This window comes from Pinus tabuliformis, chromosome 9, assembly GCF_031772625.1.
Source record: "Pinus tabuliformis cultivar Carrire ecotype Pingquan chromosome 9, CPIR1, whole genome shotgun sequence".
NCBI lineage: Eukaryota > Viridiplantae > Streptophyta > Pinopsida > Pinales > Pinaceae > Pinus > Pinus tabuliformis.
This window is the reverse complement of record NC_142307.1, coordinates 684649396-684675133: the sequence shown is the minus strand read 5'-3', so window position 1 is coordinate 684675133 and position 25738 is coordinate 684649396. Positions and strand designations below refer to the sequence as shown.

General features: G+C 38.6%; 1 protein-coding gene across 2 annotated transcripts; it reads right to left on the bottom strand.

Moving 5' to 3' along the window:
• Positions 1 to 12004: 12004 nt before the first annotated feature.
• Positions 12005 to 24062, bottom strand: LOC149150509 (putative boron transporter 2). 2 transcript variants are annotated; one of them, XM_089442466.1, is made up of 5 exons: positions 23568 to 24062; positions 22711 to 22903; positions 12991 to 13086; positions 12756 to 12893; positions 12005 to 12660 (listed from the first exon to the last, which is right to left on the bottom strand). In XM_089442466.1, the coding sequence occupies exons 2-5, from the start codon at positions 22828 to 22830 to the stop codon at positions 12265 to 12267; spliced, it is 750 nt and encodes a 249-aa protein (XP_089298592.1). In that variant the 5' UTR covers positions 22831 to 22903; positions 23568 to 24062; the 3' UTR covers positions 12005 to 12264. The 2 variants fall into 2 exon arrangements, with proteins under 2 accessions (XP_089298592.1, XP_089298593.1); XM_089442467.1 differs by having other exon boundaries at positions 12756 to 12848.
• Positions 24063 to 25738: the final 1676 nt, after the last annotated feature.

The window sequence follows — 25738 nt, the reverse complement described above, 5'->3', positions numbered from 1 at the left end:
GAGCCGCACTACCAGCCAGTCTAGCAAAAGTGAACAGAATGGTCCTCAAGGACCGGTCATCGACATCTCGAATGTTGATCTTGTCGTCCCTACTCGACTGAGATCCCTCTCTGCAATACCGGCGAATATAATCTCTCACGGATTCGCCCCCACGGGCGGAACCTGATAGTGAAAGAGGGGCACCACGCCTCGATAAACCGGTCAAAAAATAGATGTCCACGACAATCAAGGGGATAGATTTGCCTCTAATCTGAAACACCTGGTTGGTAGGATCCCATGCATTGAGAAAATATTGCAACAAGTTGATTTGTTGCCTCATGCTAGAGATGCGGAAAAACTTGAACAGGCCACAGTTCCGCAGTGCAGTTACCGTAACCGGATCATGTAAAGCAAGCATGTCCTCTTCTTCATGCTCACGTTCTCACCATGTAACAACCATTTTGCTCCGATAAATCTCTGCAAAACAAGCAAGAGAAGAGTTAGGATCTTGATTTGGCAAAAAACAGGCAAAAATTCCATGAGAAAACAGTGCAAAAATTTCCCTTTTCGCGCCCATCGCACCCCCAGCAGTGTATTGGGTGGGATGCATACTGACTGGCCAATGGCCAAGCCAGTATGCATCACACCTTTCGATATAGGAAGGGTGCGATGGAGCTAGGGAGAATTTTTCAAACCCTAGAGGCTCAGAAAAACAGGGAAACATGCATAGAATTCAAAAAGGAAGGAATGCAACTGAAGAGCTTAGGTTTAGCTCCTACCTGGTCCAGACGGCGCCAAGAATCATCCGCAGAATCTCCCAAAATCAGCTGGTGAAAATCAAAGGGGAAAAGCACCTCCAAAGCGCAAACAAACCAAAGTTCAAACAAAATGGTAAAATGAGGGGTAAAAAACCACTTTTAAATTACTTTTCACGTAATTCGAGTAAAATATTACTGTTTTAACTCATTTTGAAACATATATTGTTCATTTCTAATTGGTTTGATGAAGCAATTGAACAAGCGGTACAACCTTTGAAGGAACAAAGTGATTAACGATGAAATTAAATCAATGACCATTATCACGAGCAGTTTTTATGTGGAGTTCAAGCTCGTTAAAAATTAAACATAAGCAATGAGCAAACGTTTCCCCAGAGTTTAAGCTCATTAAAAAATGAACCAATTTCTGGTAAATAACCATTGTGAATGCATTATCATAAGCTTTTGAGCCCTGGTCGTGTTCTCATCATCACCTTGTTTTAGCTGGTCATTCACCTCCATTTGATTGTTACCCCTTTTGAGGAATAGCTGCGAAGAGTGATCCTGTTAGCCATCCTTGTGACACTGCCATGACTGGAAAATTCCAAAGCTTACCTGGAACTAGCTGCTACCTGAAATTATCACTCGTTCCTCAAAAACGAGTCTCCTTTAAGCTATTTTCACCTGACTCGTAAAATATGAAAATATTGCCGAGCAATTGGCCTCTCCAGCTCGTTAAAGCGACCGGAAGTGCTATCCCTCCTCTAGATTTTAATCTTTTTGGACCTGAGGTATTATTACACAAAAAGGTCAAGCGCTTGTCCTGTCCGGCTCGTTAAAATTACCGAAAATTCATCCCTTTCGTATTATTTTATACTTTTTCGGACTTAAGGGATTATATGACGAAAAATGATTATTGGAGTTTCCTTTACGTCCCTTTTAGACTCTCTAAAATTGAAAAGGACTGAGTTATCTTTGTCGTTAAACTCGTTAAAAACGAATAGCGACAAACTTGTCCATACAGACAAGAACGAGTTTCACTGTCACTAGGCTCGTTAAACTATAGCGTCGGGTTTTCCTGAAGGGAAAATAATAAAACAAGCATATGTTATCCTCCTCAAGCTTGACAAAAATAAAGAGGTACTGGCCAGCAATGACTGGGGAAAAATTGGGAAGAAAACTTGAAGAAACTTTATTGGTAGCAAGTCACTCTTGAACATGACACTTTCACTCCGCATCCGAGTTGGGTTGGGTTGTTCTGTTCACTGGTCATATAACCATTGGTCCATCACACCATCCATATTTGGGGTTAACGCTACCAATCCATGTCAGTGTCGCCAGTATGTTCAAGAGAAGCCGCTCAGAGAATTCACCTGTGTCTCATCTGCTGCAATACATTCACGCTCCATTATTTCATGACCGCCACCCTGAACCCTGTATCATCAGATCATTTTCACCTCCAAAATAATTTACTCTGTTCCGTGTCGTAGATGTGGGATTCATTAAGGCCCTCCTATGGTGGGTCGCTTCTTGTCGACATCAGCGCATTATCCAAGAAGTCGACTTAGGAACAACCCTTTCAGTACTTTGAAGCTTGCATGCCTCAATGGCAAGTTTCTCACTTCCGACGACAGGTTTACATCAATGGCCTTCGACCGAAAGATTTTGCGCGGTGTTCGACGCCAAGTCCCTTATTCACACCACACAAATTGTATTGTAGTAACGTAAGGGTCATCATCATTATCGGTGATTCCTCTCGCACCTGTTAACAACTTACATCATTGGCTGGTAATCAGGCGATGTCTTTCCATGTTCGACTCCAGAACATCTTTCACATGGATCGACTTGTACTCCGAGTGAAGATTGAATGAGTTTGAAGACCCTGGATCTAGTTTCATCCATCGGGCTGTGATATATTCAGGAAAATAAAGACATTAAATGTACATTGTTGCTGCACAGATGATCATCTGAATCAAAGGATGATGACTCCATCAGGATCATCAGTCTCCCACACAGACGGTTGTCTGTCTTATGTACATGAAAATGAATTTATAAAGCTGAGCATGGGAATGCCTGCCTCAGCTAGATCATGAAAAATATTATGAAGATAATGTATTGTATTGTATCTTATTACAGGTCACCTTTTAGCTCGAAAAAACTTCGGATCCTCATGATAAAGCATTTCACCTGACATCAAAAGATTAACAACCTCATGCTTTAGGGGGCAACTGTTATAGACATTTTTGGGCACTGCAACCCCAATCAAACATGTCCATAAAAAAAGGGCTCCTATGTCCCTAAAAGTGTTGTTTCATACCCTAAAGGAACAAGGTTAGTTGATTACATCATCTCCCAGAAGTTCTCCACAGGAAACTGCTCAGAACTGGTCAAAACTAGACCATACAGGTTGCTCAGTGCTAAGGGTGCGATGCATCCCACCTGCCCAGTGAAAAGGGTGCAATGCATACTGAAAATCCCTTCTGTAGGGTGCGATGGGCGAGAGTGGACAAATGGTAGAGACAGTTTGCGAGGTGGATGATCATGGAATCTTCCAGAAACTTCTCCTGTGACACTTGCCTCTCTGAATTTGCCTAGGGATGAGTAAGAGATCATCAATCTCCAAGTGGAATCAAGAACTATCAGAGAGAGGACACTAATAAAAATCCCAGAAGCTGACTCACCCCCCTGCAATCATCTATATATGGATCCCTCATCCAAGAGATCCAGAGGCTGGAATTTTGTATCTTGTAAGGAAGTGTTGTTGGTTTCTTATTGGAATATCATAGTGTTGGGTGATCTAAGATTTTCATGAGGTGAAAGAAGGGCTTTCATGTTGGAGGATGATGCTAGGTCAAAACAATTGGTTGTAATCCTCTTTGCTATTCTTGATATTAATAAAGCTATTCAAGTTTTCCTCCACATTCTTGTATGTTAGATGATATATGCATTTGTGTGGTCAATATACATCTGTTCCTATATTGTTTATGATTGTAGATCCCTTTTCTTCTATAGTATTATGCTGCTTTGATTCCACAGGTGCTCTTTGAAGCTGGGTAGACGAAGGAGAAGCGGCAAGGATCTGTCAGAAGGGAGAGGAATCGAGCAAGGAACCAAGTGCAAGACTGAGGTTGGTGTCCTTCATTTCACTCTTATCTACTTCTCATAAAGGAAAACGAAAGTAGTTTTAGTTTGTTTGTTTCTAAGATAGCTACCAGTCTTAGTGGGACTAGCAGCTCCAAGTGGACACTAGATTTCCAGATAACAGGGTCCCATCTCTTATATCTTCCTATGAGCTCAAAATTGGATAACATAAGGATCCATAAGCCTCCTATCCTCTCATCCCTTCCTCCATGGCAACTAACTCCAAGTTTGGAAGGACATTCAATACCCTCATTTATGATAAAACCACCTCCATTTCCTATAAATTGAGCAATCATCATAGTGATCAAGGGGCTAGAATTTGAATTTTGCAAGGAAATTTTGTTGGTTTGAGAATTGAGTTCATGTCAAGCAATGTTATGTTGCTGGATTGGTGTGCTTTTGATGTGGTGAGGGTTGGACTGAAGCTGGAGGAGTGGCATAGGATCGAATTGTATTGGGTGAAACTCTTCCTTCTACATTAATAAAGAGTTTATTCCTTTTCTCATATTCTTGTTCATATCTATGATGATTATGTGTTTCAATGTCTTCTATTCCATTTGTTTATAGTAGATAGATCATGTATGCTTTGATCGTTTGTTGTTTCTGTTTCTGTTGATACAAGTACCAATTGAGCGGGTTTAGTTCAAGTGGGAGCGATGACAAGAATTCTGATCTGAATTTGAAACTACTTGTAAATGCTTTGCAAGGTATTCAATTCAGTAACATACATGTTTAAAAGATGTACATGTCTTGCAGTTAAAAACAAATGAAATTTTCAGCTATTCATGACCCATTTAAGTATAGAAGAATTAGTTCATTTTACTGTTTAACACACTAAAACGAATTTTTTCTGCAAAATAACTCAACCACAGATGCAAAAGAAGTTGATAAAGCAGTTCACCCCTCCTGGGCTACATCTGCTGGGTCCAAGGCTCCCAACTGGGCATGTCCTCATTTTGATTAAAAGCTCAAAATGAATATACAGCTGAATAAAAGCCTCAACAGGTGAAATAGACTGTAAAACTAGATTCAGAACACTCAAATCAGTCAGGAATGACTACTGGTTCTCCTCCAATGGGTACCTGCAACCCTATACAGCTCCCACAATACTGGGCCCTAGTGGCTCCTAGAACTTCCACGGAGCAAAAACACCTGCAAACGACCTCTGATTGCTCTCTAACCTATGCCAATGGCTTCAAAATCATCTGAATAGTCAAAATAAAAAAAAGAATCGTCCACAAAGGACTTCCCTAGCCAAAGTTATGGCTCACTGAAGTTTTCCCCCAATTGGGCCTAGAATCACTCCAGCTAACTGTAATTAGAGTCCAGATAGGCCCGCCAATTATGGCAGGACCGCCCAAATTTGGCGCTCCGCCAATATTCCTGCCAGTCTAACTGCTTGTGATTAATGGGCATGTGACCAAAAATTTCGAGTTGGCTGTTTGCATGGGATTCTGTGCGAAACTATTTTGACTGACCGTTGCACTGAACGTTAACTCCCAAAATAAACCTTAATGTGAACACGTTACATAACATTAAACGTTATGTGCTAGTGGTTAGAGTTTATGCCCAAGGTTCTGGCGTTGGTCACGTGGTATGGGGGGGCTGGCGCTTAGGGGCTGGCCCCCTTCATTTCCCGCCCAAAACCATTTTAACATTTAAATAATGTTTGGTCCGCATTGCATTCAAGTTCTGCCATTGTGGCCCAACGGTAAGGCGTGGCACTTGTGGACTGTACGTCGCGTGTTCAATACTCAAAACTCATAAAAATTTTAAACATGCGCCCAACATACTTGCTGACGTCACCTTGGCCACTTGGCGCCCTCCGGGCCTGTCACATGGCAGCTTGCCATTTGCTGCCCAAAACAGAATATTCCAATGAATATTCTGTGGAATATTCTCTTTTAATTTTTTTTGAAAAAAATTCAAAATTTCAATGTTATTGGGCAATTCTTCTTTTTGGCATAACTTTCTCATACGGCGACCGTTTTCCGAACCATTCATGGTGCCGGAATCAGGAGGATGAGCTCTTTCCAGTCGTTCAAGTTTGAACCAGTTTTGAGCACTTTCATTTTTGAGCATTTTACGACACTTAGGACATGAGCACCTGATCACGCCTCCCCATTGGGAAGCTTTTGGACCCCAAAAGCCTTCAACTACCTATTAAAGAGGTGAGGGTACAGCTCCCTCACTCTGTCCACCTCCATCCACTTTGCCTTGTTCGGTTTGCTGCCTTTGAAACCAACCCGAACATAATCTACATTGCCCCTCCTTGAAGTGTGTGTCCTTCTGTCAAGGATTGTATCTTCTTTCAGCTCATCTAAGAATTCTGGCGAGAAATATTCTATAGATGGCAGCTGAACAACACTTTCATGATCAACAATCAAAGGAGGTTCATACAAACGTAAGTTCTCCACATTAACAACAGAATACATTTGCATGTAGGAAGGCAAATCTAATTGAAAAGCATTATTTCCAACCTTCTTGAGGATTTTGAATGGACCATAACGAATAGGCTTCAGCTTTTTACCTTCTCCTTACATCCTTTCCTTACTAATGTACAGCCATACCTCATCCCCTTCTTCAAACTTGTGATCAACTCTATGTTTGTCGTGTCTTTCCTTGTACTTGCCTTGACTCTTCTCAAGCTGTTCTTCAATTTTCTGATGTATTTGTTGAATTCTTTCAATGAATGAATGGGCTTTGTCAATATCACTATGTCCCTCAATGGCGACATCTTTCTCAAGAATGAAATCAAGAGGTGATTTTGGCAAGTAACCAAAACAAGATTCAAACGGTGAGGTGTTTGTGGAAGAGTGCTTGGCACGATTGTAAGTATGTTGTATGTAGTGCAAATGTTCATCCCAAATCTTGGGATGCTTGCTGCAATAACCTCTCAAGAGGTGCACAATGGTTCTGTTCACAACTTCTGTTTGTCCATCTGTTTGTGGATGGAAAGCAGTACTTTTCTTCAACTTTGTGTCCATCATCTCCCATAGATTGGACCAAAAATTCCCCACAAATATGGAATCCTTGTCACTAATAATGGGAGTAGGCAAACCAAAGTGAATCCATACATGATGAAAAAATAATTCAGCAATTTGTTCAGCAGTTATAGTTTTCTTACAAGGCATAAGTATACACATTTTGCTGAAACGATCAATTACTACATATAAATAATCATGCTTCTTTCTAGATTTTGGCAAACCTACTACCAAATCCATAGAGATGCTCTCCCATGGTCTAGAAGGTACCGGAAAAGGAGTATACAAGCCAAGCTTCCTATTACTAGGCTTGCTTGTAGCACATAATGAACAACCTCTTATGAACCTTGAAACAGAATCTACCATGCGAGGCCAATAGCAATACCTCTGTAGATGTGCAACTGTTTTGCTTACACCAAAATGGCCAGCAATAAGAGAAGAATGAGCTTCTCTTATGACATTTATTCTCTCCCCCTATGGTATACACAACTTTCCCAAATGAAACAGCAAATTTTTATGCATGTGATAGTCATTTTCCTCTAAATGATTCCCTTTACTCAAGTTAGCATACACATCTTTAAAGTCATCATCAGATGCATATTGTTCTATGTAACTATCATGTACAATGGAATCATTCTTAAGTAAAGTAACAGCACCAATAATAGGCCTTGAAAGCATATCAGCAACTTTATTCAAAGTACCTTTCTTGTACCTTATTACCAAACGAAATTGTTGCAAGAAGCCCATCCATCTGAAGTGTCGTGACTGTTGTAACTTGCTTTGTGATTGCAAGTACTGTAAGGGCTAATGGTCGGTATGTATAACAGTTTCTTTGCCCATCAAATAGTGTTTCCACTTTTTGATGCTTTGTACCAACGCATACAACTCCTTATCATACGTAGGATAATTTACAACAGCACCATTAAAAGTTTCAGAATGAAAAGCAATAGGCTTACCATGCTGTAGAAGAACTGCACCCATGGCATAATCACTAGCATCGGTTTGTATCTCAAATGGTTGTCTCAAATCCGGTAATGCAAGGACCAGAGCTGAACTAATCTTCTCTTTCAAAGATTCGGAAGCTTTTTGCTACTTGCCTCCCCATTGGAAAGCATGCTTCACACTTGTCACTGCATGCATAGGAGTTGCTATAGAAGATAAGTTAGAGATGAACTTCCTCCAATATTGAGCTGCACCCAAAAAACTTCTTACCTCTGTTATGGATTTGGGAGTAGGCCAATTCACAATAGCCTCTATTTTAGCAGGATCAATCCTCAGAGCGCCTCCTCCTACTATATTTCCCATATAGACCAAAGAAGATTTTCCAAATTCACACTTTGACATTTTAAGGAATAACTAATTCTTCTTCAAAACATCAAGTACTTTCCTAACATGCATGATGTGATCTTCTCTAGACTTGCTGAAAATTAAGATGTCATCTAAGTAGACAATAACGAAATCATCAAGAAAAGGACGCAAGACATCATCCATTACCCGCATGAAAGTTGTAGGTGCATTGCACAAACAAAACGGCATCACAAGCCATTCAAAGAGTCCTTGTTTGGTTTTAAAGGCTGTCTTCCATATGTCACTTTCTTCAATTCTTACTTGATGATATCCACTACGCAAGTCTAACTTAGTGAAATATCGAGCATCTTTCAACTAGTCTAGCAAATCATCTATCCTTGGGAGTGGGTAACGATTCTTTACCGTTATCTTGTTCAAGGCCCTGAAATCAACACACATACGCCAAGTGCCATCTTTCTTTGGAATCAGTACAATCGGTGACCCACATGGCGAAGTACTTGGCCTTATGAAACCCTTGTCCAACAAGTCCTTGATTTGCTTCTTTATTTCAGCATTCTCCATAATAGACATGCGGTACATGCCTATGTTTGGAAGAGGACAATCTGGATGCAAATGGATTTCATGCTGAATCTCCCTCTTAGGAGGCAAACCTGTTGGCTCTTGAAACATCTCATGATATGCATCAACTACATCATACAGATCTGATTTAAGTTTTGGATCACAATATTCAAATGACTCATGATTCACATCAACCTTGGGCTTAATCATAAGAAGAACAAAATTCTTACTTGAATTGACCAACCTTTTTACTGGTCCTGCATTCACCATCGCTATATTTGTCTTCTTGCGATGAGCTCTAACAATGAACTCCTTGCCATATTTGAAAAGATGATATGTGTTTTCATGGCGATGAAAGATAGCTTTCCTGTCAAACAAGGACTTCCCAAAACAATTCCTGCTATATCAAAAGGTACCACATCAAGTTCAACTGTGTCAATAAAATGTGCAGTAATTGCAAAGTGCAATGTGCACTTTCTTGAAACTTGTAAATTTGCATCCTTGCAAATCCATCCAAGTGGATATGGCTTCGGATGTGGAACGGTCTCAAGTTTAAGCTGCTTGACCAAGTCCTCTGATATAAGGTTTTCTTGTGACCCACTATCAAAAAGTGTGTCAATCTTAGTATGTTTTGAAATCACCCTCACATGAAACAGTTCAATTCTTTCTTCCTCATTAGGAGCTTGTACATGACAATTTGAGGTACTAGTGCTGGCTTCAGGGAAAATTTTAAGAACGCCCCCCAAATTTATAAATATAATAATTGGGCGAATCTCCATGGTATATAGGAAAAATGGAAGGCGATTTTATCAATAATATAATATGTATATATAATTTTCTGGCGAATCTCTCACCAGGCATGGCGAATATTTTACTCAATTATAAAATCTTGTAAAAACTTGGCAAATCTTTCACTAAATAATAAAACTTTGTAAAGACCTAGTGAATTTTAGCATTGTGAACTCTTAGAGAATTTTTTGAAGAAGTATAAAACCATATATGATAAGAGCCACATGGTGGCAATATCACTATTTTTTTTCACATTCCCACGACATGGAACTTGTCTATAAAATTATAAAAAAACCAACCAAGTCCCTTATAATATGTAGGTAAGCTTATAACAAAGTCTGATACCTCTATTATGCTTGTCTTCATTCAAGTGGCATAGCTGATATACTGTGAATCACAACTCGCTCAAAACTCAACTCTACAGTGTACTTAAAACCTTTGGAAATTGAATCTGACAACTCTATAAAAAGGATTAGTGAAATAGAAGCTTTTGTGAATGAGCCCACTAACTATCACTGCTAAACAATCAATCTAGACTATGAAGTCTTCCATCTTGATCACAATCGTGCTCACGATCAAGGGAGTGTGATCACCTGGCCTGACATAATAGCCATCATAGCTTCCCTGCCAATACACAAGTATGTTCCTGTTTGCAGTTAGAAAAATTACCCAAATTACAATCTATTTACTCCAGCCTATGTTGGAAAGTTACAGAAGGATGACTAGTGCAATCAATCCATTCCTTTTAGCCCTGGATTTGTTTCAGTTTAAAACAAAACTATAAAAATATACTTGTCCAATGTCTACTGCTACTGAGCATTAGTTAATTCATAAGAAAGTATGTAAACACACAAACATAAATTCACACTCATGAATATCCCAACTTTCTATCAAGTGCTATGACTAGTGATGGAAATCACAATTATTTTCAAAAGCCTGGAATCATGCCTAAGCATCCTCTATGAATGACCTAATGCCTTCCTGGTTAGTTGTCTACATTAAAGTTGCAACAAACAATATGACATTAGGCATGGCTTGAAAGTAACAAACCGCTGCAAAACTCAGGCATAGATGGCAAGTACAGACCGCGTTTTCAAGATATCGGTTAGAAAATCCATAGCATATAATAGCACAAATTGAGAAACTCATAATGTCCTGTCTGTTGAATATTGTAGCCAATTTTCTCACAGATTATACTGCAGAGCATAAAACTGCTCATAAATTAACATAACACGCAGGCTTCATATTCCTTGTATATGGCTTCATATTCTTTGTTTTTCTTCAAGTTTGTTTCTTTACAAGACTTAAATTATTCCTTCTGAATTTGCTTTACAAGACTTAAATTATTAAAGATAATAACAAATCTTCCCAACCATTCAAGATAAATCTGATTTAACTTGAATGCACATATTCTTTATTTCCATTATCTAAATGTTTTACTGTCATGAAAAATAGATATTTCCATCTCAACATATCCTTGATCATTTGACATTTCCCTTGGTTAGTTTTTAAAGGTAATGGCTAAACATTTACAGAAGTTCTAATATTGTAAGCCTTACCATTTCCTTTTCATTTGTCAAGTTTAATTTCCACATTTTTTATTTCAATGAAACATTAAAGGCTGCAAACTTTGTGGTTATGATCCAACTGGTAGAATAAGGATGACTTTCTATGAAGCTCAAACCACTCACAAGACCCTTTAATACCACCATGCTTATTTGGAATGCCCGGGGTCTACAAAACCACAAGACTGACATAATAGATTTCATGCTTCAAGAAAACAGAAATACTTCAAGCTTGACTTCCATTACATTTTTTTACACGCACTATATTGTCTACCCTGTCCTCTTAGATGGACAAAGGTTCTTTGTGAAGACACACCAAATACAACCGAGTGATTTATGGCACAATGATTAAATAATGATAAGCCAACAAAATATGTACTATTAAACATAAGATATGCTCACTCAAGGGAAAGATTACTAGCCGAGGATTTAGACTCCAAACACCTAATTGGAAGTTGGTTTATGTGGCCTCAAACCAAATGCACTTGGACTCGTATTTTTCCCTTGACTAACCAGGGGAATGCCGAATGCTTTTCCCCTCTGTGAGGGCTATGTGACTGTCTGATCTCACTTATACGGGGGCTATATATTTGTTTAGCTTCTGCAACTTGGGGACTTAATGTAGACTCGGATCCATGAATTAGTGTGCAATCACTCGAGCTAGTTATCCGTGGACTATATATGTGTTTGACCTCACCGCGACTTCATGTAATCATCTCATTCAAAAATTCACCATCATTTGCACCTGTTCCCATGCTTCCTAGTCCGAACCCCTGAATTCCAGCTTCCTGCAATCAATATATGTTATAGTTCAATTTATTATTGTTCATGCTGCAGGGCTTATGAAATAGAATTGAGTAATATTTTTAAAATTTGTTTGATATGTGTCTTGCACTCACTGTTATATTGCATGACATTCCAGGGGCTTCTTCATACTCTACTGCATCCAATTCTTGAAGATGTGCTCCTTTGAAAAACTTGGGAAGGATATACTGCCTCGCTGGGACTAACAAGTTACAACATGATTAGTAGTGGGAAGAGAACACCATCTATAGGCACCCATGTGATACCAAAACATGCCAGCAAATAACATGTCTGGAAAATGGTGAAAGTGGCAATTGTCTTGAAAGGCACCGTTTCAAGAAATGTAGCATGATACTCCTAAAGTTCTCTGTAACCATCAGTTCAACATTGATCAGCTTTGAAAACTATATTACAAGCATTAAATTCAATCACATTATAGTTTGAATAAAGTTCATATTTGTATCTACGGCTTGGAGCAGTGAAAAGAAACAATAGCCTTTCCCAAAATTGATTTCCTGGCAAACTCTCTATGGCCATGAAGGCAAAGTAACCCCAAAGCACAGAAGTTGGGATCTTTCTAATGATGGGCATTACTGCAAGGCAGCCAACCACCATCAGAGATTGCAACAAATTACTCAATTGTTGTTCTTTCACCTCAACAAGAAGCAGGTCATCCACGTCCTTGTCAACATTAAAAATTGATTCATCAACTGGGGCATCCATATTCCTAGTACTTGCAGCCAAATGAATTGTGGTCTCTTTCAATTCCTTAAGCGCCTGCATAAATGGTTGGGACATGACAAGACAAATAAATAAAGGGAGAGGAAAATTAGATAAATTGAAACACCCAAACTCAAAAATAAGACCATTACCAAGGCAGGTGGAGGCTGATAAACCATTGGGGTCTGCATTTGCTCATAGGCTTCTTGCATGTTTCCGTATAATTTCCCTAAGGTTGAATTTTTCTGCATACTTTTTCGGATTGTTGTCACTAACTTGCTAAGCACCAACTGTAACAAAAGTACTTTTAAGTTACTCGTCTATAAAATGTCTGAATTGTGTCTTTTCCCTGAGAAGCTGCAATTGATAATTCCAATATATTGGTACCTGATGTTTGAGGGTAGCTAAGCCTTTCATGTGCATTGGAGATTCAGGAATAACACCATTTGAAGGAGGTATGCCAACAATACCACATAAAATAGTCTGTCACAATAAAAGGAAAATTTATGAATCCACTAGAGATTTTTTATGGAGGTGAAAACAAAGAATGAAGAGTTAGATCAAGATGTCTTCAGGAGACAAAAATCTCTTCCAGAATAGGGTAGCCAGTGACAGTTGAACCTAAACATGAACCCTGACAAAAATTACAACATAGTTCTAAATAATATATATTTACTGAGGTAATTTGCATACCAAAAATCCTAAGAGAAGTCATAATGGTATGAAGAAGGTTTTCTTAAGTTGAACTCATTTTGTTGGGCAAGTTGGGATGCAACGCTGTGACCAGAGACATTTATGCCTTCAGGATGAAATAGGGATGGAGACTTCAAGAATGTTCTCCAGCTTCTTCACAAAACAAATTGGCTGAGACTTTAAAGATTTCCCTAATGCAGACACCAAACTTCGAAACACAGCCACTTCAGGGCCTGGAGGGGGAGGCAAAGCTACTCTCAAAGCAGGATCCATGATTGTGGCCAATATGAATCTAGGGTTATCTCAAATGCACGCATGGGATATAACAAATTTATATCTATACATCTACCAAAGATTATTTTTGCATTTTCAAGTTTTTGTAGCTTTGAGAATATATGGTAAGAGAATCATATTTCTCTAACTCAAAATGCTTGTTTGCTGTATTTGGTGCATACATGTACAAATACCATAAATATCCATATTTGAGGAAAAAACAAATATGACGGAAATAAGAGTCTTGTCCAAAATTTATATTTGGAAAAAGCAAATACAGCTGAATACGATAAAATACAACCAAATACAATACAGTCAATATATAACAAAAATAAGGTCCATGACATATTGACAGTATTATTCATATATATGGCTAGATATGACCATATCAGTACTTTGGCCATATTTCTGTAGCTGAAGGCCAGCTACAGCTGTGTGTTGTAAGTGTGATTTGCTGAACATTTTTTTGCTTACCAAACTCAAAAGTAGACTCAAACCTAGGAAATGCAGAATCATATAGATTTTCTATAACTCAATTCTATCAATATAGTTCTTTAGAATAAGACAAATATTATTACCTACCAATTCTTTGTAAGGTTGCTGAAAACTCCTGCAACCTAACCACCTGTTTATGTAGCAGAACCATTTTGAGGTACAAAACATCCTAGAAATGCCCCTGACAATTTTCTGAGGTGTTGCCAAAACAGAAATGTGCCAACTGCCAACATAACGGTGTTCTCTGCATTTCTTCAGAATCTTGTTTCATAAATTGCAGGTTTGAGGAACCCAAACCTTGTGGTACCCACTTAGAACAACAAAACTAAAAAAAATAGCAGAATCTTTCTAAATGAAACATAAAAATTTGCAAAAAAGGAACAAAATTCAACATATAAAAAGAGTGTTTCCAAGTTTACACGTAACTGCTGCATTTGGATTTATGACCCAGGTAACCATATCCTTGCGTGTTTTGGAAACCATTTCAAAGTTTCGGGTAAATTCAAGGGAAATTCTACTGTAAGAGAGCCTCAGCCTCATAATTTGATAGTATAATGTAAGGCATAATTTTATGGGTAATTGACTCAGCTATGAAAATGCAGATTTACTAAAATCCTCTAAAATGATATTTATCCTTTAACATATTTTTTAAACAACATTGGCTAACATGTGTAATGAGTAGCATTATGGTGTTTTTATAGTGAAATGCAACTGGAGTTTCTTCAAGATCTATTTGTTACTGTATCATCAGTTTAAAATAAAGTTTGCCTAACAATTCCATCATTACAAGTGGTCAAAAGCCTAAAACAACAAACAAATGCATATTAACTTCAAAAATTTAATTTCCATATGCAACAACAAGTGTCATACATTTCTCCCTGTTATTTTCTTTAATATTTAAGAAAATAAATATTATCATCCACACTGATAATTCTTATAATATGTTCTTTCGTATCTTGGTCAGACGCTCAAGGACAGGTCTAATATCTCACTAAGTATTTTATAATATTTTAAGTTCTGTAATATACCTGGTGGATTGGTAATGTGACACGCACTGCTTGTCTCCATTTCGAAGCTTAAGGATATGGTTGAGAGATAGAGGTTGTCCTTTCAACTTTTTCTGGAAGCAAGAGAACATGGATAGAGAACATGAACTAAATATGAGATCAAAAAGATGGAAAGAGGATAGAGTGCAAGAGATTAACTAGAGTTACAAAAGAAAGGATGAAGAGGAAAAGGGTAAAAAGAAGAATCTACCATGGAATCAATCACTAAGAATGATCCAATACACTGTCTAACGATATTGCCTGGGCCCTGAAAAGTACCCATGCCTGAGAGGACCTAGCTAGATGATCCTGGGAGGCATCTGCCAAACATGAGCAGACCACCTCTGCACATTCAAGGGCAGTGAAGTCATGGCTTAAAGTGTGTGCATCATTGAACCTTTTGATGAAACAAATTCGTAACCAAGCAAGCCACTAATTCTAACTTGTATAAGAAAGAATTTGCATTGAAATATTCTGGCAATTGGAGAGCAAAACCTTGGGATTGGTAGGGTATTGTTCAAAAACACCAATACCAGTTGAGAGAAGTCTTACGGCAGTGTTTTCAAAGATGCCATTAACATCAACCGTAGGGATATTTAAAATTTTTGAGATGAGAAATCCACTGCTGCTAAATATCTTGGATCATTCCTCAAATGGTTCAACAATGTAGGCCACTTTGCTTGTTAAAAACATGTTGTCAGTGGTTTATCAAAGTCCAAATGACCGGGGTAAATGGCAAGATAATGTTAAATATGAAAAAGATAATGTTAAATATGAAAAATCCATTGCATGCTCTGAAAAACATAGCAGAATAAGTGGAAGCAGAGATTCAACCATGGGTAAAATTAAGAGAAAAGCAAATTTTTGCAATGCTCGACATGGTCTAGTCAAATATTATGCATACTACGAGCAGCTCCAGTGTTGTATATAAAAACAGTCACCGTGGATAAACTTGGCAGCAAAATAAAGAAACATTCAATACAGTTGAGCATACTTTATATGAACCCTTAAAAATGTCATTCATGCCATTGCTCAGTTGGCTTGGCATCCTCTGTTTTATAAATCAAACAGTGTGAGCGGAACTATTTTGAGGAGCGTGGAAGGTTTAAGCATGTCTAGTTCCCATTTTGGGCAAAGTGGTGAACATTGAACCTTAGCAAATAACACAGATCCAGAATTGTAGATAAGGCAAGATAATTTTATTCCACAAGATTTCTTAGTAAGCATTTTTCACCAACCCATTATGTCATGACAACAACACTTTCACGGTTGACATTTGACAATTGATCACTCTGATGGGCTTTGTAAAAATTGCAAATACTTCTTCACATTAAACAAATTAATCCAAGCCACCGTTTGTGTCTGACTTTTCCTTTGAGAATATTCTTGTTTCCAAACTTAGAACATCCCCCAGATTGAGTTAGTTAGGTAGAGACTAATCCTAAACGAGATTTCTCTCCTATATCAACAATAGTCTTAGGGTTAGTGTAGGGATTTCCCCCCTTTGTACGGAATTTTCTTAGCCTAAAGAGCGGAGTGAGTTAATAAGTGATAGCTAGTGACCCACTTGATTGTGTCCTCCAACTCCCCCTTTGAGTGAGGTTAGGGATTTTATTCTAGGAGGGTCTGAGAGAAAACACTTCCCACTCACCATGAAATGCAAATTGATGACCATGAATGGTCTTGATCTCCACATGATCAAGCACAACAAATTCATTGCTGCCATTTCCTTCTCCAATACAGATCAATCCTTCAAATCTCTGAAACAAGAAGAGTTTTGCTCATTGCCATTTGTGCACCCTTACTCCATCAGAGTACGATAGATTCCAAATGATGCAGCTCATAACAATTTCTGGGATCTATTAAAGCATGTCTTCCTGAGGGTTAGAACCATTTTCTTCACGTTATGCTTTCCTGTCAAATTGAAAAACTCCTTCAGTTTTAACCAACATTGAGTTTAAATCCCAAATGACAATAGTCAATATTTGAATCTACACAACGTCTAAACATAAAGATTCAAGATCCCTCAGGTAACATGTGGACATGGAAATTGTAAGGATTAGCAGCATCTAAAGTTCACTCGTTCAATTACCTAGAGCCTTTGCATCTCCACATCACAAGATTAAATAATGTTACAGACATTTATCAGAGCTGTTTTGTTTTCCAATGGAATATTTAAAAAATATAAAATTTTGATGCTGCCCAAAAAAATGATAAATAAAAGAACATGACCTTTTGACTGCTTGGACGCCTGCAACATTGTTGATGGACCAAATACAGGCATTTGAATGCATTTAACTACGTAAAATGTACTAACTTGGATGTGAGCTCTTTTGACTAGCAATTAGTCAAAATCTGGTGTGATGATATTATTTCAGAATACTGTCCCTTAGAAACATCACAGAATCAGTTATAAGAGACTGCTTGAATATGCCTGTATATATGCTCTTTGTAAACAATTGAATAAAATGAGATAAAAACAAACTGCAAATGTCCATAGTCACATTTTCCAGAATTGGCTACACAAGGCAACTGAACGGTAAATTACTAATAAGTGGCAGACATTTTGTCTTTGAAGAAAGCAATAAATATAGGAGCTCTTTGTTACCATAATGACATAGGGTGAACTTACAATGAATTACTGGAAAGAAAGTATCGATGAGAATACAATTTATCCTTTTATTGCAAGACTTGAAGACCGAGAAAATAGTGTAAGTGTCCTAAGTCTGTCATTTCAAATTTCTTTTTAAGGATAGACTTCACATGGTTTATAAGGTTGGGATCACTGCCAGTAAGGATAAGATCATCAACATAAAGAACAAGGATGATAAGAGAGTCACCCACTTTCTTGGTGTAGACAGTATTGTCAGAATGACACCTAGAAAAGCCAGATTCTAAAAGAAAGCTATCCATTTTGGCATACCAAGCCCGAGGAGCTTGCTTGAGACCATAAAGGGATTTCTTAAGTCGACACACAAGGCTGGAGTCTGTTTGTATGAAGCCAATGGGTTGTTCCATATAGATTTCTTCCTGCAAGTCCCCATGCAAGAAGGCAGATTTAACATCCATCTGATGGACTTCCCATTTTAAAGAGGCAGCAAGGGAAAGAACAAGGCGGATAGAGTTCATTTTGGCAACAGGGGCGAAGGTTTCAGTGTAGTCAATGCCTTCAACCTGTGAAAAGCCCTTAGCAACTAGACGAGCCTTATGTTTATCAACTTTCCCATCTGGTCCATACTTGGTTCTGTAAACCCATTTGCATCTAACAAGTTTGCGTCCCTTTGGTAGAGGAACAAGATCCCATGTATCATTTGTCATCAATGAATGATATTCTTCATTCATAGCTGCTTCCCAATGTGGATGGCCTGAAGCTTCTGCAAAAGTGTCAGGATCATGATTTACTGGAGCTTGAGCCAGTAAAGAAGAGGCTCTTTCAAACTGAGAACGTGTACGTCGCTGATCTGTAGGATCACCGGCAAGATCACCTGCTGCATCCCGAGTAGCACGGACCCATCTTGGAAGTTGAGGATCCTGAGAAGGTGGGGGAGGATTATCATCCTCGCTTTCATCATCAGAAGAAGAAATGTTTTCAAAGATAGAAGAGATAGGAAGAGGTGGCACATCCGCCGGACTAGGCTCGCAGGCCGATTTATTTTCATCAAATTTTACATCTCTTCTAATGATAACATTTTTGGACTTAAATGGAATAAGTCTATAACCTTTTACATCTTCAGAATATCCAACAAAAGTACATTTCTCACTCTTAGGTTCTAAAGCTTTATGCTTTTCATCTGGAATATGGGCCCATGCTTCACTTCCAAACACACGAAAGTGACTTACATCTGGTTTAATGGAACTCCAAGCTTCTTCTGGAGTGATATTCTCTAGAACCTTAGTAGGAGTGCGATTGATTATATAATTTGCACAATTAATTGCTTCGGCCCAAAAACTAAGACTGAGTCCTTTAGATTGCAGCATACAATTAGCCATTTCCTTTAAGGTGCGATTTTTCCTTTCAGCTACACCATTTTGTTGTGGAGTGTATGGAACAGTATGTTGCATTTGAATTCCATTTTCGGTGCAAAAGTTGATGAATGCGTTTTTAACATATTCTCCACCATTATCAGTTCTTAGCTTAAGAATTTGATGTCCAGATTGTTTTTCAACAAATGCTTTGAAGGCCAAAAAAGTGCTAAATACTTCGCTCTTGAGTTTTAAGAAGTATACCCAAGTGCGTCTAGAGAAATCATCAATGAAAGTTAAGAAGTACTTGCAGCCAGAGAATGAAGCAACAGGAAGAGGACCACATAAATCACTGTGCACAAGCTGTAAAGGGGCTGAGGCGTGCCAAGAGGCACGTTTGTCAAAACTGTCCCGATGATGTTTTCCGAGTACACATCCGGAACAAACACCATCTTTGCAAGATACCATAGGAAGACCTGTCACCATATTTTCTTTACATAGATGCTGAAGGGAGCGATAGTTTAAGTGACCAAACCGCTCATGCCAAAGTTTGCTCACTTCATCATTATGAGCAACAAATACTGAGGGAAGATGGGATGACCCAAAGTTGTGAAACTTATACAACCTTTTGGAATCATCAGCAAGACCAGTAGCTAGAATCTGTTTAGGATCTTTTAGATCCTTGATTACAACATCATGAGGTGAAAATTCAACAATTTTACCTTCACCTGAATGAGTTATCTGATAGACAGATAGAAGGTTGCAGGATAAGTTTGGAACACATAATACATCATTGAACTGACCATTGTCTAGATGAACAGTTCCAGTCCCTACAACATTAAGAGATCTATCATCACCAACATATATATTTTTGGTGTTACAATCATTTAAAGAAGAAAACATGGCTTGGTTTTTGGCCATGTGACAAGAGGCTCCAGAATCAATGAGCCACTCATGAGAATGAGAAGAAGAAGAAGATACATTTAATGCATAACCAGACTGAGATGATTGACGATGACATGCAGAAAGTGCCGTTCCGGAAGTTGAAGTTGAAGTAGGCTCCAGATGGATGTTATGTTTCTTCATTGCGGCTTCCAAGGCTTCCATCTTCTTAAAGCATTTAGATTCTAAGTGGCCATCTCGATTACAAAAGTTACAATGTCTGTCAGTCCTCTTCCATTTGTTTTTATTGGTCTTGTCATTTTGCTGAAATGATCTTTCATCTTGAGGCTGAGTTGGTTTAGGACCATTCCTTTGAGGATAAGACTTCTTAGGATTCTTTGAATTTGGTTGCTGCTGGGCGGCTAACGCTTTCGAGGAAGAGTTTCCAAGATTAAGAAGACCAAGGTGTAAGAGTTTTTCTTGTTCTCTTATTAAGGAATCACAAAAGGAGTCAAAGGAAGGGGGTTTGTAGTCTTTGCCTTGACAAATGAAAGCTTCCCTTGTAGAATGGAAAGTGGAAACAAATACAGAGTAGGCTGGTCCCAACTTAGTAAGGATGGAATAAATAAGGTTACCATCTTCTTTCTTAACTTTAACACCTTCCAAGAGATATCTAAGGGTCTTGAATTTGGACAAGAAATCTTCAATGCAAGAAAAATTATTAGGATCCAAAGTAAGCAACTCATTCTCAAGTTGATGGGCTCTAATTTCATTTTTAATCCCAAAAACTTTAGCAAGTTTTTTTAATGCTTCATGAGGAGTTTCAATTTCTGCAATGTGGAATCTAAGATCAGGAGAAACAGACATTCCTATCAAACCACGTGCTTGATCTTGTCTATTTTCCCATTTTTCGGCTTTGTCTTCATCTTTGGGTTTCTTCTCTTGGTCTGTGGCTATTCTGAAGAGACCTTTACTTCTAAGTAAATCTCCCATGTAGGCTACCCATTGGAAGTAGTTAGTGCTGTCAAGAATGACTTGGCATGGACTTTCCATTTTTTGAAAAAAACTGAAGCTGAAGATGCTGAAAGTAAGTGGTCCAATGGATAGATCTCGAAAAAATAGGCGGTTTTAAAAAAAACGGCTCTGAAAAAGGCTTCCGGATGAAGAAGTTATGGCTTTTTAAAAAAAAATTGTTGACGTTGCCGGCAAAGTGCGCGAATGTGCGGGAATGAAAAAATCCGCCCCCACAAAATGGAGACTTGAACCCAAGACCTCTACTCTCTTAAAAAGTCTTTGAACCAATTGATCTATACAAAATATTTGAGAGAGAGAGAGAGAGAGAGAGAGAGAGAGAGAGAGAGAGAGAGAGAGAGAGAGAGAGAGAGAGAGAGAGAGAGAGAGAGAGAGAGAGAGAGAGAGAGAGAGAGTTGCGTGCTTGCCTTGGGAAGGCTCTTTTCCCCTACAAAACACAAAACACAAAACCCAACACGAATATGCAAAGAAAAACGAACCTTACGGCTCAAAGTTAGCTTTAGCCAAAAAACTAGAATTTTTTTTTTTTTTAAATCTCAAAGTTAGCTTTTAACCGAAAAACTAAATATTTTTCTCAATGTTTCTGATTTTCCAAGATCACACTAAGGTGCAGGGAAAAGAGCATATGCATGAGAAAAATCCTTTCTTTCTGTTTCTGATTTGCCCAGATCGCACAGAGTCGCAGGGCAAAGAGCATACGCAGAAATGAAAGGTATAGATCCGGGAAAAAAAAGGCTAAATAAACCGAAACCGAAATAAGCAGAGAGAAAATGACAGTAAACTGCAAAAAAAACACTGTATACCTCCCGATCTGAAAAATGACGCAGCTAGGGCTACCGGAAACCTTTTCGCGTGAAACGAAAGGGGTTCCTCACTGAAACAGATGCTCCGAACGCAACAGAGCAGTCCTCTCGGCCCGAAAGCAGTCAGAAACAGCAGATCTAGGAAACGACAGCCGCATGCAGTTCTACCGGCTTCAGATTTGGATCACCAACGGACGCGGCCCTCAAATAGCTCCGATACCATGTAGGAATTTACAGGGTAAGTTCCTCAAAAAGAATACCAAAAGAACACCGCTCACAACCAGATCTCAAATCAATACACCAGTATTTTTGACGTGGTTAAAACCCTCAGAGTGCAAGGAGGGAAACAGTCCACGGCCTGTCCCAACGTGGGTACAGACAATTTATTAATCAAAGAATGAAAATTTACATAAGCTTCTCTCATGCACGGATTACCCGAACAATGACCCTCCATGCGCTTTAAATAGAACTCATGGACCAATCGGGTGTCAAGCCACGGATCAAGTGTCGATAATACCGAGGTGAGAGTGAACCGTCGGATCACTACATATCGTGACCGTCGGATTGTAAGTTACAATATGTACAACGGTAAAGAAACACACTTTACCTAACTCTATACCTAACTCTAAACTAGACCAAGTTGAACTTAACTATATCCTATGTGTCGGAATATCCTAACATGAGCAGACCACCTCTGCACATTCAAGGGCAGTGAAGTCATGGCTTAAAGTGTGTGCATCATTGAACCTTTTGATGAAAGAAATTCATAACCAAGCAAGCCACTAATTCATAACCAAGCAAGCCACAAGATTAAATAATGTTACAGACATTGATCAGAGCTGTTTTGCTTTCCAATGGAATATTTAAAAAATATGAAATTTTGATGCTGCCCAAAAAAATGATAAATAAAAGAGCATGACCTTTTGACTGCTTGGACGCCTGCAACCGTAGGGATATTTAAAATTTCTGAGATGAGAAACTGTCCATTTGTGCACCCTTACTCCATCAGAGTTCGATAGATTCCAAATGATGCAGCTCATAACAATTTTGTGTGGGATCTATTAAAGCATGTCTTCCTGAGGGTTAGAACCATTTTCTTCACGTTATGCTTTCCTGTCAAATTGAAAAACTCCTTCAATTTTAACCAACATTGAGTTTAAATCCCAAATGACAATAGTCAATATTTGAATCTACACAACGTCTAAACATAAAGATTCAAGATCCCTCAGGTAACATGTAGACATGGAAATTGTAAGGATTAGCAGCATCTAAAGTTCACTCGTTCAATTACCTAGAGCCTTTGCATCTCCACATCACAAGATTAAATAATGTTATAGAAAATGATCAGAGTTGTTTTGCTTTACAATGGAATAATTAAAAAATATAAAATTTTGATGCTGCCCAAATAATTGATAAATAAAATAACATGACCCTTTGACTGCTTGCACGCCTGCAACATTGTTGATGGACCAAATATAGGCATTTGAATGCATTTAACTACGTAAAATGTACTACTTGGATGTGAGCTCTTTTGACTAGCAATTAGTCAAAATCTGGTGTGATGATATTATTTCAGAATACTGTCCCTTAGAAACATCACAGAATCAGTTATAAGAGACTGCTTGAATATGCCTGTATATATGCTCTTTGTAAACAATTGAATAAAATGAGATAAAAACAAACTACAAATGTCCATAGTAACATTTTCCAGAATTGGCTACACAAGGCAACTGAATCGTAAATTACTCATAAGTGGCAGACATATGAAGCCACTTACCCTGATTCAAAAGCCGGCTACAGATGGGCAGGACCTGCATAACGGGCCTAATTTCTCGCGCTCAGCCAACCATTCTGTCAAGTACCGACTGTTGTTTTTGCTGCTGCAGTGGCATGAGCCGTTCAAATCCAAGAAACCAAAATCCAAGAAACCATGGATACCAGAAGAATAAGCGGATTGAAAATGCAAAAATATCGCACCGGCACCGAAACTGTTGCTGCTAACTAAAACATTTAGATCTGTGAACTATGATGAAAAAACCTATTTCAAAACCATTTTTATACAGGGACCCAGGGAGCCATAATCCGGAATTCATGCAAACAGCGGGCTGAATCGGTGAAAACAGGGAGCGCCCTCCATTTGAAAACAAATTGAGCTCCGCCCTCCATTTCAAAACAAATCTAACCTCCCAGGACCAAATCGACCCTCACAAACCACTTCCAAACCAGAAAACCCCACTCCCAAATCAGAAACCCCACTCCCAACTCAGAAAACCCAAACTGTAAATCAGAAATGGCGATTTTGCTATCCCAAACCAGAGCAAATATCAAAATGGGGCGATTTTAAGAAAAATATGATTCGGTTAGTTTACCCGCCCTGGGCTAAAATAAAAAAATAAATTAATTTTTAAATAAAATGAGGGCTAATTATATAAAAAAGTTTTTATTATTTTAATTAAAAATTCGCCCCATTAAAATATAAAAAGCCTTAAATTTCGCCTTTGGGCGATTATTCGCCCCTAAAATTAACCTTGGCTGGCTTGAGTTTCAATTTCTTTTCCCTTCAAGTTTTTCAAACCCATGGCTGCAATTTTGGTTTCATCACCTGAATCATCCCCTAAATCTTGTGGTGTAGATGTAGTAGCAACAGTTTTCTGTTTCCCTTTGGATTTGTTAAATTGAGGTATTTTTTTCAGGATGTAATTTCCAACAGCTTTTCTCCTCATGGCTTGGTTTAGAACAATGTTTACAGATCACTTTCTCACTCTCCTGTTTGACAGATGCACTCTTTTTGCCCTTTCCCTTGGAGGTTTTCTCTTTGTTTTTCCCCTTGGGGGGCTTGTTTCTACCCTCTTCAAATGTGTTTTTTCCCCTTGCCTCTAAATGGGTAGCTTGGACACAAACCTCGTCTAGGCTAGTAGGGTTAAACATCAAGATGGTGTGTCTAAGGTAGCTATGCAAGCCACCCATGTATTTCAGCAAGGTTTCCTGGGTCTGTAAATCTACCCCTAACAAGAGAGCTCTTCTCCTGAATTCTTGGGTGTAGTCTTGGACACTCTGACCCTTAAGTTGTCTGAAATTTTTCCAGTTCATAATGGCTTTCTGCATGTGAGCAAGAGGATAAAACTGTTTTTTAATGGCTAACAGAAATTCAGGCCATGTTAAGGTAACCTTACCAAATTTCTTGATCTCCTCTTTAGTCTTGGCCTCCCACCAGACCAATGCTGCTCCATCCATTCTCAAAGAAGCCAACTGAATCTTGGTGGCATCATCATGCATATTCTGGATCCTCAAGTAAACTTCCAACTACCTAATCCAGTTGTCAAGCTTTTCTACATTCACTTCACCATTAAACATAGGTAATTCGAATTTTACGTCAAGCTTCAAAAAAGGACTTTTTCCAGAGGATCTATGCTTATGCACAGAAGAAGAAGATGAGGATGAAGAGGAAGAAGGTGACGATGGGGGTGGTGGATCACCATTTCCTCCATGTCCTTTCTTGGAATGATCATCATCCTTCTTACCTCTTGAAGAGCCCTCTCCTTCATGTGGATGTTTGGACCCTTCTCCAGCCAATTTCTCATTTCTTTCTTGGTACAATATCCTCACCATTTCAGTGAGGTCCAAGAAAGCCTTTCTGAAGACTCTTTCTTCTTCTTTTGGATCCATGTCTGCAGGAATTTCTCCTTCCTATTCAAACATTCTTGAAGGTTCTGAGACTCTTGAGGGTGAAATTGAAGGTGGAGGTGATGGCTCTCTGGCCTTCCTTGACTAAGGATTCTCTCGTTCTCTAGTCAACTGTCCTTCCCCTCTTTTAAGTTTCAACCTGGTAAGCATCAATACTTGCAAGACAGTTAGAAGATCTTTGCACAAAAACAATCAAAAGACAACTACACCAGAGATTGACTGAAAAGAGCATTTATCTACTTTGCAATTGTATAACAAGAGCAT